Source organism: Sus scrofa, chromosome 18, assembly GCF_000003025.6.
Source record: "Sus scrofa isolate TJ Tabasco breed Duroc chromosome 18, Sscrofa11.1, whole genome shotgun sequence".
Classification (NCBI taxonomy): Eukaryota; Metazoa; Chordata; class Mammalia; order Artiodactyla; family Suidae; genus Sus; species Sus scrofa.
In genome coordinates, this window is record NC_010460.4 from 37,757,780 (window position 1) to 37,772,518 (window position 14,739).

Consider the following 14,739-nt stretch of genomic DNA (forward strand, 5'->3'; position numbering starts at 1 on the left):
CATCACATGTAGTATCATAATAAAGGCTAGAAGAGTCTTGCTTAACTTTGTTTAACCCAACATTTTAAAAACAATTGGCCATGGAACCCTTTTAAAAATTGTATCTTGTCCACCACTTTTTGAAACAACAACAACAAACAACCAGTTTGGAAATCACTGACTTAAAGAAAAGGACTATGTGATCTCTGGGGGTTATTCAGTACTTGAGGTGAGGGGTGAAGGGAGTTGGAGTTTTAGATGGTAGAACTTACTAAAAATGGGAGGAATGAAGAGAGGATTGGGACTGAATAGACGTCAAATCTCTTTAAATTCTAAAACCAAAGCCGAGCAGTCTTTTGCTAAAATTTAAATACTCTATACAGTAATATAGGAAATAGACTACAAAACACATTATAGTTTTTCTTTCTCTCCCTCTCCCTCCTCTCTTTTATTCTCTATCTCTAATTTCATCCTCACACCAATTTTGTGAGGTAAATAGGGCAGAGATTTCCATCTCCATTTACCCACTGAGGGAACTAAATCTGAGAAAGGTAAAATGACATACCTAAGATCACACAGTCGGTAAAAGATAGGGCACTAATGTAAAACCAGATCTTTTGACTTCTAGTCTTTCCACAGTATCACTTGGACTCATCATAGTGGTGTCCCTATTGTATATAGCTTTTCATTGAGTGAAAACTGCAATTGAAGAGAGAAATAGGTTTTTAGCACATGACTATTGAAGTGGCTCATGATTGATGGTCAGATTTCCAAGTTGTTAAATAGCAAACAGAATCACAAGTAAACCAAAAGTAAATCACTCAACAGTGTTAAGATTTTTTTTTTTTTTAGAAAGTTTGTTATATCATCTAAGACAATGCTGTAAATTGTATATAGAGATTTTTCATTTTTTGAATTACTGGTTGAAATATACTGTGATTTGAATACTGTAATTCGATTACTATTCCTTTTTTAATAACAGCTTTATGAAGGTATAATTCACATGCCATATTTGCCCATCTAAACTGTGTAGTTAACTGATTTTCAGTATATTTTGAATTATGCAGTCATTACCACTATCAAATTAGAGGACATTTCATCACCCCAAAAGGAAACCCTGTACGCATTAGAAGTGACTCACCATGTCCCACCAGCTCTACTGCCCTAGCCCTAGACAGTCATTAGTCTGCTTTCTCTCTCTATGGATTTCCTTATTCTGAACATTTCATATAAATAGTTAGACAATATGTGGTGTGGTGTGACTAGTTTCTTTTACCTAGCATGTTTTCAAGATTAATATATATCATACCATATATCAGTACTTTTTTGTTGAGTAGTATTATATATATATATAAAACATTTTTTACGTCCATTTATCTGTTGATAGACATTTGGGTTGTTTCTACTTTGGGGATATTATGAACAATGCTGCCCTGAACATTTGTGTACAAATTTTTTTGTGGATATATATTTTCAGTTATCTTGAGTACATACCTAGCAGTGGATCATATCGTAGTAGATCATATGGTAGTGAGACCTATGGGAACTGTGTATCTAACTGTTTGAGGAAGACTTTTTCCAAAGTGACTACATCATTTTATATTCCTGCCAGCAGCATATGAGTTCGAATTTCTCTACATCCTTGTCATTTTTTGGTCAACTCTTGTTTCTGTTTTCATAGCCATTCTAGTGGTTATGGCGTGTGGTTGTGATTTCCATTTCTCTCATGACTAATGATGTTGAGCATCTTTTCATGTGCTTATGGGTTATTAGTATATCTTCTCTGGGAAACTGTCTATTCAGATCTTTTGCCCATTTTTTTTTTTTCCTTGTTAAGGCCACACCTGTGGCATATGAAAGTTCCCAGGCTAGGGGTTAAATTGGAGCTGCAGCTGAGGCCTCTGCCACAGCCACAGCAACACCAGATCTGAGCTACATCTGCAAGCTGTGCCATAGTTTGGTGGCAATGCTGGGTCCTTAAACCACTGAGTGAGGCCAGAGATCAAACCCGCATACTCAGAGACAGTGTCAGATCCTTAACCTGCTGACCCCCAACAGGAACTTCCTTCTCCATTTTTTAATTGAATTATTTGTATTTTTATTATTGGAGTTGTAGGAATTCTTTATATATTTTAGATACAAGTCACTTCAGATAACGAAATTTGCAAACATTTTCTCCTGTCCTATGGGTTATCTTTTCACTTTGATGGTGTCCTTTGAAGCACAAAAGTTTGGAATTTGGATGAAGTCTAGCTCTCTGTTTTGTTATTTGTACCTTTGGTGCCATATCTAAGAAACTGCTGCCTAATCCAAGACCATGAAAATTTATGCCGATGCTCTCTTTGTAATACTTTTGTAACTTTAGCTCTTACATTGATGTCTTTGATCCATTTTGAGTTAATTTTTGTGTATGATAAGCAGGGGAGCAGTTTAATTTTTTATGTGTTTTTAAAAATATTTTACTGGAGTATAGTTGACTTACAAAGTATTGTCAATTTCAGGCATACAGTAAAATAAATTCTGCATACGCATATATCCATTCCTTTTCAGATTCTTTTCCCACATAAGTTACCACACAGTACTGAATAAATTACCCTATGCCATACAGTAGGTCCCCATTACCTGTCTATTCTCTATATAGTAGTGTGTATATATCAATCTCAACCCCATAATTTATCCCTCCCTGCCACATTTCCCCTTTGGTAAACATAAGTTTTTGATTTCAAAATATGTAAGTCTCTTTCTGTTTTTTACAGTTCTACTCTATTAGATTCCACATATTAGTGATCTAATATGGTATTTGTCTTTCTCTGTCTGACTTATTCACTTAGTATGATAATTTCTAAGTCCATCCATGTTGCTGCAAATAGGTTATTTCATGCTTTTTACGGCTGAGTAATATCACATGGTGTGTATGTACCACATCCTTATTCATTCCTCTGTGGACATTTAGGTTCCTTCCATGTCTTGGCTGTTGTAAATAGTGCTGCAGTGAACATTAGGGTGCATGTACCTTTTCAAGTTACGGCTTTCTCTGGAGAGATGCCCAGGAGTGGGATTTTTGGATCATGAAGTAGTTCTATATTCAGTTTTCTGATAAACCTGCTTGCTGTCCTCCATAATGGTTACACCAATTTACATTCTCTGCAACAGTGCAGGAGATTTCCCTTTCCTCCATACCCTCTCCAGCTTTTATTATGGACATTTTGATGATGGCCATTCTGACTGGTGTGAAGTGTTACCTCATTGTAATTTTGATTCACATTTCTCTAATAATTAGTGATGATAAGCTTCTATGTGCTTTTTGGCTTTTTCCCTCCTTTGGAGAAATGTCTGTTTTTTAATTGGATTGCTGTGGTTTTTTTTAAATGTAAATCTGTATGGGATGTTTGTATATTTTGGAGATTAATCCCTTGTTGCTCACTTCATTTGCAAAGATTTTTTTCCCCATTGTTTGGTTTGTCTTTTCATTTCATTAATGGTTTTCTTTGCTGTGCAAAAGCTTTTAAGTTGAATTAGGTCCCGTTTGTTTATTTTTATTTTTGTTTTCATTAGGAGGTGGATCTGAAAAGATACTGTTGTGGTTCATGTCAAAGAATGTTCCTGCCTGTTTTCCTCTAGGACTTTTGTAATATCTGGTCTAAATTTAGGTCTGTAATCTATTTTGAGTTTTTTATTTTTTGTTTTTTGTTTTGTTTTTTTTTGTTTGTTTGTTTGTTTTTAGCTTTTTAGGGCCACACCCACGGCATATGGAGGTTCCTAGGGGTCAAATCAGAGCTACAGTTGCTGGCCTACACCACAGCCACAGCAACACAGGATGAGCAGTATCTGCAACCTATACCACAGCTTATGGCAATGCTGAGCCTGTAACCCACTGAGCGAGGCCAGGGATTGAACCCACAGGGATTGAACGGTTCCTAGGCAGATATGTTTCTGCTGAGCCACAGTGAGAACTCCAGGAAGTGTTCTAATTTCATTCTTCTACACGTGGCTGTCCAGTTTTCCCAGCACCACTCATTGAGGAGACGGTCTTTTCTCCATTGTATATTCTTGTCTCCTTTGTCATAGATTAAATGACCATATGTGCATGGGTTTATTTCTGGGCTTTCTGTCCTGTTCCACTGATGTATATTTCTGTTTTTATGCCAGTACCATACTGTTTTGATGACTGTAGCTTTATAGTATTTTCTGAATTCAGGGAGCCTGATTCTTCCAGCTCTGTTTTTCTTTCTCAAGACTGTTTTGGATGTGCAGGGTCTTTTGTTTCCAAACAAATTTAAACATTTTTGGTTCTAGTTCTGTGAAAAATGCCATTGGTAATTTAATATGGATTGCACTGACTCTGTAGATTGCCTTGGGTAGTGTAATCATTTTGACAATATTGATACTTCCAATCCGAGAGTATGGTATATCTTTCCATCTGTTTGTGTCATCTTTGACTTCCTTCAACACTGTCTTGTAGTTATCAGAGTACAGGTCTTTTGCCTCCGTAGGTAGGTTTATTCCTAGGTATTTTATTTTTAAGGCCACATCCATGGCATATGGAGGTTCCAAGGCTAAGGGTTGAATTGGAGCTGTAGCTGCTGGCCTACACCACAGCCACAGCAATGCAGGATCTGAGCCACGTCTGTGACCTACACTACAGCTCACAACCATGCCAGATCCTTAATCCACTGAGCGAGGCCAGGGATCAAACCTGCACCCTCATGTGTGCTAGTGAGATTCATTTCTGCTGAGCCACAACGGGAACGCTAGTGTTTTATTTTTGATGCAATGGTAGATAGGATTGTTTCCCTAATTTCTCTTTCTGTTATTTCGTTGTTATAGAAATGCAACAGATTTCTGTGTATTAAATTTATATCCTTCAACTTTACCAAATTCATTGATGAGCTCTAGTAGTTTCTGGTAGCTTCTTTAGAGTTTTCTATATAGTATCACATACAATACTACTTCAATACAATTTTACTTCTTTTCCAATTTGGCTTTTTTAAAATTTCTTTTTCTTTTTTGATTGCAAGGGCTAGGATTTCCAAAACCAATGTTGAATAAAAGTGGTGAGAGTGAACATCCTTATCTTATGCCTGGTCTTAGAGGAGTTCTTTCAGCTTTTCACCACAGGGAATGACGTTAGCTGTGGATTTGTCATATATGGCCTTTATTATGTTGACGTAAGTTTCCTCTTTGTCCACTTTCTGGAGAGTTTTTTTAATCAGAAATGTATGTTGGATTTTGTCAAAAGATTTTTCTCCATCTATTGAGATAATTATATGGTTTTTATTCTTCAGTTTTTTAATGTGGTATATCACACTGCTTGATTTGGGATATTGAAAAATCCTTGCATACCTGGGGTAAAACCCACTTGATCATAGTGTTTGAATCTTTTGAATATATTGTTGTATTTGGTTTGCTAATATTTTGCTGAGGATTTTTGTATTTTTGGTTATCAGTGATACTTGTCTGTAAATTTCTTTTTTGTGATATCTTTGTTTTTGCTGTCAGGGTAATGCTGGCCTCAAAATGAGGTGCAAAGAGTTCCTTTTTCTGCAGTGTTTTTGGAATACTTTGATAAGCATAGGTGTTAACTCTTCTCTAAATGTTTGGGTGAGTTCACCTGTGAAGCCATCTGGTCCTGGACTTTTGTTTGTTGGAAATTTTTAAATCACAGTTTCAATTTCCATACATGTTAATTGGTGTGTTCATATTTTCTATTTCTTCTAGGTTCAGTCTTGGAAGAGTGTACCTTTATAAGAATTTGTTCATTTCTTCTAGGCTGTCCATTTTATTGGCATATAGTTTCTTGTAGTTGTCTTTTATGATCCCTTAGATTTCTGTGATGACAATTGTAACTTTCCCTTTTTCATTTCTAATTTTACTGATTTGAGTCCTCTTAAGGAACCTTATAACCTTGCTTGGTAGAGTATTCTTTCCCTAGGAAAGGAATATTATGGATGGCAGATTGAAAGTGATGATTGAAATAATTAAGCTGCTGCATGTTTGAATCCCCCACCAATATTGGGAGATATAGTTTTCTGATTAACTTAAATGATCATATTAGTGGGGAAGAGACATTTGATGTGAAATCTGTGGCCTCTTCAGAGTATTAACCATGTGGAGGTGTGTGAAAGCTTGATTCTCAAAGTGGCATAGATATTCATTCTCTGAACTCTAGGAGGAGAGGGTGAATTCTCTTTTCTCCTTTAAAAAAAAAAAAAACTTTTTGTAGGGAAATGTGGGTCAAAGTTTGTGGATCAAACTTTCAGTTTTAAACTGAGTAAGTTCTAGGTATCTAATGTACAGCATGATGATTATAGGTAATAATACTGTATATTTGCAATTTGCTAAGCTCTTAGATGTTTCCACCACATCAAAAACAGAGTAACTGCATGAGGCAATAGATTAATAATTTGCTCGTAGTAATCATTCCACAGTCTACACATATACTGTCACCACATGGTACACCTTAAAAAACATTACACTGGGAGTTCCCGTCGTGGCGCAGTGGTTAACGAATCCGACTAGGAACCATGAGGTTGCGGGTTCGGTCCCTGCCCTTGCTCAGTGGGTTAACGATCTGGCGTTGCCGTGAGCTGTGGTGTAGGTTGCAGACGTGGCTCGGATCCCGCGTTGCTGTGGCTCTGGCGTAGGCTAGTGGCTACAGCTCCGATTCGACCCCTGGCCTGGGAACCTCCATATGCCACGGGAGCGGCCCAAGAAATAGCAAAAAAAACAACAACAACAAAAAAAACCCAAAAAAAAAATTACACTGTACAGCCTAAATACATGCAATTTTTTTTTGTCTTTTGTCTTTTTTAGGGCCACATCCATGGCATATGGAGGTTCCCAGGCCTAGGGGTCGAATCGGAACTACAGGTGCCGGCCTACGACACAACCGCAGCAATGTGGGATCCGAGCTGCGTCTGTGACCTACAGTACAGCTCAGGGCAACACCGGATCCTTAACTCATGAGCAAGGCCAGAGATTGAACCCACAACCTCATAGTTACTAGTTGGATTCATTTCGGCTGTACCACAACGGAAACTCCTATGTATGCAATTTTTATTAGTTAATCATACCTCAGTAAAACTGGAAAAAATAATGACTTTTTCCTTTGCATATTGTAAAGACTTTTAAAACTTCTGTAAGGTACAGGGAATTAAACATCAGTGCAATGTATCACCCCTTCCCAAAAATGAATGCCACATCCTGTAGCCTTTGGGTATATCCTTCTAGGCTTATTTGTGCCTTTTTAAAGTGCTTATTGCCTTTTCCTTTTTACAAAATTGAGATCATACTTGTAAAATTTTTGTGCCCTCTAGAGATTGCATAAGGAAGCAGAAGTTGTAACATAAAAATATTCACTAATAAAGTAACCACTGAACATTTCTGATTTCTCTCTTAAAGCTTGAATTTATTCACTTTTTCAACCACTGTCTCTGTCTCTGTGCTGGGGCCTATTTAGTGCAGATAGATTGGGGAGTCAGGGGAGGATTCTAGAGATCTTTATGATCACTGACAAATCTGTCTAGGTTGGACTTGTTGAAAAACGAATGAAAAAAAAAAAAGAGATGACAATAGGGTGGGTACTTCACCAAAGAATGATCAAGCATGACATAATATTAAGATAAGCTTTTAGGAACATCCATGTAGCACCTGTGTAGGGTTGCTACCTTGATGGTGCCATGTAAGCCATGAAGTGAAAGAAATGATACACAATTATATAATTTTGATGGAAAAATTACACCCCTTCAAAAAAAAAAACCTACTATTTTTATTCATTCTTTGATGTACATAATAGTTCAGAGGTAAAGTTTGCCTCAATGTCGTTAAACTGCCAGGGTAAATTTTTTTTATTGTTTTTTTGTAGCTACACTTACAGAAGTTCCTGGGCCAGGGATTGAACTTGTGCCACAGCAGAGACCCAAGCCACTGCAGTGGCAATGCCAGATTATTAACCCACTGAATCAAATGGGAACTCCAAGTTTTTTTTTCTTTGTTTTTTTTTCTTTTCTTTTTTTTTTTTTTTTTTGTCTTTTTGCGATTTCTAGGGCCACTCCCGTGGCATGTGGAGTTTCCCAGGCTAGGGGTCTAATCAGAGCTGTAGCCGCCAGCCTACGCCAGAGCCACAGCAACGCAGGATCTGAGCTGCATCTGCAACCTACACCACAGCTCACGGTAATGCCAGATCTTTAACCCACTGAGCAAAGCCAGGGATCCTCATGGTTCCTGGTCGGATTCGTTAACCACTGAGCCATGATGGGAACTCCGGAACTCCAAGTTTTTTTAATCTTATAGGGTACTTTTTCAATATAAATTTTCCGTATAAAATCTTTATTCCCTGTTATGAATATGAATGAATACCTATTATGAATGTGAATGCTTAACAGCCTCCTACTAAGTACCATTTATTGATGGTAACAAGGAACATCTATATATTTAAGTTTTTCTTAATTCTCTAGACTGTTTTATATCTGCCATAATGAATAGGAACCAGATAACCACATTTTCCTACTGAGTAAGCATATGCTAGAAAAGCTAATTTTGTCCAAAATTAAGTACATACTTTCAAAGCCTATATACATTTTCTCAATAAAACCATGAAGTAGACATTGTCATTGCTATCCCTTTTATCAGCGAGGAGGCTTACTAACAAGTTTAGTGACTTACCAAGAGTCACACAACCAGAAAGTGACAAAACCAGGACATCAGCTCAGGTAGTCTGACTCAAGAGTTAGTACTTTCAATCTCTGTAATAGTCTGACAACAGCTAGAAACTATAGACTTCATGGAACATGTATCTGAATTTTCTGGCTTCTGTTATCATTCATATAAGACATATTTGAATTTTTGAGTTTCTTTCCCAAAATACCTTTGAAGAGCATTTTCCTTCCTTAGGTTTTCCCCTTTTGTGGCTTTCGCATAAATACTGTTCATTTATTATTTGTTACCAGTTTTTTAGTCTTTGTTTCTGTGTATTTGTTTTTAGAGAAAAATATTTCAACTTTCATATTCTTTTGATGTAAAAATTTATGAAGAATGAAAAGTAGACAGTACCCTGTCATGTCTGAAAGACAAAAGTGTTCTTAGTAATGTTGAGACTATGTTTTCTGCCAGAGAGTAGCCTAGAAAAACATCAGCTTCTATAGGATCATCACAGGAGAATGGTTGATTCTTTTGTGTGTTCCTAAAAAAAAAATGAGAATTTTTTTCTTTACTGTCACTAAACTATAATTACTATTTGGAAGTAGTCTTGAGATATACTTTCTGAGTTCTCCTGCAAGACCATCAGATGGTCCTAAAGAAGCTAAGGAGCTTCTCTGCTTTAGCTTCTAGGCCTGTCAGATGTTGACAGTTGTGCAGTGCTTGAGCCCCTTTATATATCCTTCAGTGTGTTGAGATATACGTACACAGATATTTGTAAAAATTTGTGAAAATGATTGAAAGCTATTTAGGATTAGAGCAATGTAGTACCTCAGCTGCAGTTTAATTTGGAAATTGATAAACATAGAATGGGTCATGATAAGAATTCCAGCTCATTATTCATCTCAAAGTAATAGGCTGTTTACTTTCATTCTCTGTTTCTTTTATAGTCCATCAATATTATGGAACTGACTTTACAAAAGTATGGAAGTTATGAAAAATTTGAACAGGCCACCGGTGGTAGCCTGCTATCTAAAACTCGAATCTGGAGTCATGTTAGGAAGTACATGATGAAAGAAGGCTGCATGGGTGAGGTATGAATTTTTTTTTTTTTAAGTAATTCACCAATTACTTTTTTATGGGTGCACCTGTGAGATAAGGAAGTTCCTGGGCCAGGGATTGAATCCAAGCTGCAGCTGCAGTAACACTGGGTCCTTTAACCCACTGCACTGGACAGAGGATTGAACCCATACCTCCTCAGTGACCGGAGTCACTACAGTTGGATTCTTAACCCATTGTGCCACAGCAGGAACTCCATGAGATAGGAATCTTGAGTGAATGTCGACACGTTGACTAGTACTTTAACTCTCAGTCAGTGCATTTGTTCCTGGTAGGTTTTATTTCCTGAACCCTGTTTTACTCATTAGTTACCCAGATTTCTAAGTTCCTGTTGCATTGAGTTGTTATGTTTATTGTTTTCTATTTTTCTTTTCTTAGTACCATTTTTATGTAGCTCATGAGATTATATGGGTTGCTTTATGAAAAGTATTAATGAAGAGATTTGCCATAGGGGCTTCTCTTATTAGTGCCCAGTTCCTAGTGTTCAGCTTTGAAATAAGCCTTGGCCTAGCAGTGAATAGGACTCTGGCCCCTGCACCTTCTTTGCATCATTTCAGCCAGGGGACTATATTTGAGAGCATAGCAGAGGCACAATTTAAGTTCTCTGTGTCTTCCTTAGCACAGCCATCTACTTTTTTTTCAATCCAATAAACGTTCTTGAGTTCCCAAAGCTTCAGAATCAGAAGGGTCAAAAGTGATCGGCTCTGCGTTTCATCATCTTGGTTTCTTTCTGGGAGATACAAGTTGGTGTAAATAAAAGAAAAAGGTGTTACTTTATCGGTCCATTCCATTGTTTTCTGTGAAAGCTTTTCCGCCCTGCTTGCTATGTTTATATATATGTATTTTTATATATTTTTTTTTCTTCTTGGTCCTTAGATTGTAGTTCATCTCACTGAGGACCTGCTTTCCCGAGCTTCCATGACAGTAGTGAATGGATGTCCAACACTGACCATCAATGTTTCCACTGCACGTGAACACTGGCTGGAGGGAATGCTGAGGCATGAAATAGGTAAGGGGCAGCCTTTCTCCTTTTATTCACTTGTGATGGCAGAAATTACTTCAAGGACATACTCTTTTGTATTGGGCTTTTTCTTAGCAATATTTGATAAAAAAAAAAGTGGAGTTCCTGTTGTGGCCCAGTGGGTTAAGAACATAACGTTGTATCCATGAGGGTATGGGTTTGATCCCTGGCCTTTCTCAGTGGGTTAAGAATATGGCATTGCCATGAGCTGAGGTGTAAGTTGCAGATGTGGCTCGGATCCTGCGTTGCTGTGGCATGGGCCAGCAGCTGCAGCTCTGAGGCCCCAGAAGAAAAAAAAGTAATGAGATTGTTAGGTTACACTAGAACAAAAGCTAAGACATGAATGTCTCACTTCAAGTTAGATTTTTTTAGGGTGCTGAGTAGCTGTATTAAGCTTGAAAAGTCATTTAGGAGTTCCCGTCGTGGCGCAGTGGTTAATGAATCCGACTAGGAACCATGAGGTGGCGGGTTAGGTCCCTGCCCTTGCTCAGTGGGTTAACGATCCGGCGTTGCCGTGAGCTGTGGTGTAGGTTGCAGACATGGCTCGGATCCCACGTTGCTGTGGCTCTGGCGTAGGCCGGTGGCTACAGCTCCGATTCAACCCCTAGCCTGGGAATCTCCATATGCCGCGGGAGCGGCCCAAGAAATAGCAACAACAATGACAAAAGACAAAAAGACAAAAAATAAATAAATAAATAAATAAATAAATAAATAAATAAAGAGTATTAAAAAAAAAAAAAGTCATTTAACTCCTCTGGGTTTCAGTTCCCCCACCTTCAACTGAGGGCGTTGAATTAAGTGATCACTGAGATTCTTCTTAAATATCAAGTCCATAATTCTTGTATTTAAAAAATTAATTGCTCTAAAAGTTTATACCTTTTCTAATGAGACATGTAATCATTCTGAAGGCAGTGTACTCCTTCCAACCAGAGGGCCTTAGGGTTAGGTCATTTTCTACTTTTTTTATTTGTAGGTACACATCAGTTTGGTCTTAGAATTGTTGGTAGAATCTTTTTTTGGAGAAGGATTAAAATAAGAATGGCATTTCTTGTTTGTCATGTGCCTTTTCTTCTCTGCAGGCACACATTATTTTCGAGGTATTAACAATCTTCAACAGCCATGGAACAGCTGGACTGGCCGTAAAAAACATGAGCTAAAGCCAAACAATCCCACAGAGGAAGGACTGGCAAGTATTCACAGTGTCCTGTTTAGAAAAGACCCATTTTTGTGGAGGGCTGCCCTCCTCTACTACACTGTTTATCAAGCCAGCCAAATGTCTTTTTGTGAACTCTTCAAAGATATTGGAAGGTTTGTCAAGGACCCCAATACAAGATGGGATTATTGTGTACGAGCCAAGAGGGGATGGACTGATACCTCGAAGCCAGGTGGGTGTCCCTTGACTCTAGGTTCTTCTGATGTATTGGGTGATTGTCTGTTGATTTTGGCTATATCCTAATCTGCTGATCAGAGAATTCCACTCACCTATTGAAAATTAAACATTTGTTACTTGAAATTAGTGCTGGTTTTCTCAAACTACATTTTGTTAACATTTTTTCCCCATTTGATTTTGAAAAATTTCAAACCTGCAAAAATAGGGAGATAATGGTAGAATGAAAACATATGTACATTTCATTCACAAATTGTTAACATTTTTGCCATTTTTGCTTTCTCTTTCTCTGACTTTAAAAATAGCTTTATTGAGGAGTTCCCATCGTGGTGCAGCGGAAACAAATCCGACTGGGAACCATGAGGTTGTGGGTTCAATCCCAAGCCTTGCTCAGTGGGTTAAGGATCCAGCATTGCTGTGAGCTGTGGTGTAGGTTGCAGACGTGGCTCGGATCCCACGTTGCTGTGGCTCTGGTGTAGGCCAGAGGCTGTAGCTCTGATTGGACCCCTAGCCTGGGAACCTCCATATGCCATAGGTGCAGCCCTCGAAAGACCAAAAAAAAAAAAAAAAGGCTTTATTGAGGTATATCATTCATATGACATATAATTCACCCATTTAAAAGGTACAGTTCGGTGGTTTTAATGGTGTTCATGGAGTTTTGCAGTCATCATCACTATCTAATTCCAGAACATTTCATCTCCCCCAAAAGAAACTTGTGCCCATGAGCAGTCATTCTCTATTCTTTCTCCCCACTGCTCCCAGCTATAAGTAACCCTCAGTCTACTTTTATTAGTTTTGCCTGTTTTAGCCATTGCGTATAAATGGAATCATGTGATATGTGATCCTTTGTAGCTGGCTGCTTTCACTTAGCATAATGTTTTTAAAGATCATTCATATTGTAGCAAGTATCAATATTAAGTCCTTTTTATTGCTGAATATTATTCCAGTGCATATTTTATTTATCCATTCACCAGTTAATAAGCATTGGGTTGTTCCCACTTTTTTGGCTCTTAACGAACAATGCTGCTATCAATATTTGTGCACAAGTTTATGTTTGTAAGTCTATTGGGTATATACTTAGTGGAATTTTGGAGTTATAAGGTAACTCTATTTCCAGCCTTTTGAGGAACTTCCACTATTTCCAAAGTGCGCCATCTTACATTCCCACCACAATATATGAGGATTTCTATTTTTCTATATCCTCATCAAAACTTGCAACTTTCACTTTTTAAAAATTAATATTATAATCATCCTAGTGGGTGTGAAGTGGTAATCTTACTGTGGTTTTTTTTTTTTTTTGTCTTTTGTCTTTTTTGTTGTTGTTGTTGTTGTTGTTGTTGTTGCTATTTCTTGGGCCACTCCCGCGGCATATGGAGGTTCCCAGGCTAGGGGTTGAATCGGAGCTGTAGCCACCGGCCTACGCCAGAGCCACAGCAACGCGGGATCCAAGCCGCGTCTGCAACCTACACCACAGCTCATGGCAACGCCGGATCGTTAACCCACTGAGCATAGGGCAGGGATCGAACCCGCAACCTCATGGTTCCTAGTCGGATTCGTTAACCACTGCGCCACGACGGGAACTTCTTACTGTGGTTTTGATTTGCATTTCCCTGATGACTGAAGACCTTGAGCATCTTTTCATGTGGTTATTGGCTATTTTTATATTTCCTTTGGAGAGCTATTTAGATCCTTTACCCGTTTTTAATTGATTTATTTTTCTTTTTATTATTGAGTTATAAGAGTTACATATTCTAGATAAAATCTATCAAATAATGATTTACAAAATATTTTCTCTTGTTCTGTAGGTTCTCTTTCCATTTTATTGATGCTGTCCTCAGTGATTTTTTTCTTTTTTGGCTGTGCCCATGGCTCCCCAGGCCAGGGATCAAACCTGTGCCATGGCAGCCACCCAAGCCACTGTGGAGACAACACAGGATCCTTAACCTACTATGCTACAAGGGAACTCCCTCTGTGACTTTTTAAAAGCAATTGTACACTTGACGTTTCTTTCCTTAAAAACATGAGCATGTATCTGCTAAGAATGAAGACATTCTCTTCTACTTAACACAGATATCATTATCACACTTAAGAAAGTGAATGTTAATTCAATGTTATCCACTACTTCATACTGAATATTTAAATTTCCCCAGCTGTTCCAGAAATGTCTTTCATAAGTGTTTTTTTGTTTGTTTGTTTTTTGTTGTTGTTGTTGTTTTTAATCTAGGTCCAGTCAAGGTTCATGCATTACTTTGGTGGTCATACCTCTTTAGCCTCTTTTAAAATGGAACTACTTCATCACTTTTTATTTTTTATCATGCTGTTTTTAAAGTCCTGGTCACTGTTAAGTTGCCCAGCTAGCTCAGTTGGTAGAGCATGAGACTCTTAAAGTCCTGGCCACTGTTCTTACAGAATGGTCGAAAGCTGGATATGTTTGACTATTCATGATTAGACTCAGAGTAAACATTTTGACAAGAACACTACATAAGTGATACTGCACTGATCAGGAGCCACCCCATGACAGGGTCTCACCATTAGAGACACTAACTTTGATCCTTATTTAAGGTGGGGATCGTGAGCACTTTCCTTTGTAAAACTA

At 37.9% G+C, this 14,739-nt stretch overlaps 1 protein-coding gene across 10 annotated transcripts in view; it reads left to right on the forward strand.

Annotated features, from left to right (window-relative positions):
- Window positions 1–14,739, forward strand: part of KIAA0895 (KIAA0895 ortholog) — a 78,203-nt gene that overhangs the window by 42,923 nt on the left and 20,541 nt on the right. For 5 of the 10 annotated variants that reach the window (XM_021079081.1, XM_021079075.1, XM_021079082.1 and 2 more), the window contains 3 exons: window positions 9,567–9,710; window positions 10,612–10,744; window positions 11,836–12,141. In XM_021079081.1, coding sequence (XP_020934740.1) covers window positions 9,567–9,710; window positions 10,612–10,744; window positions 11,836–12,141 — 583 coding nt within the window. The remainder of the gene's footprint in view (window positions 1–9,566; window positions 9,711–10,611; window positions 10,745–11,835; window positions 12,142–14,739) is intronic. The other 5 variants (XM_021079080.1, XM_021079077.1, XM_021079079.1 and 2 more) reach the window with 2 other exon arrangements.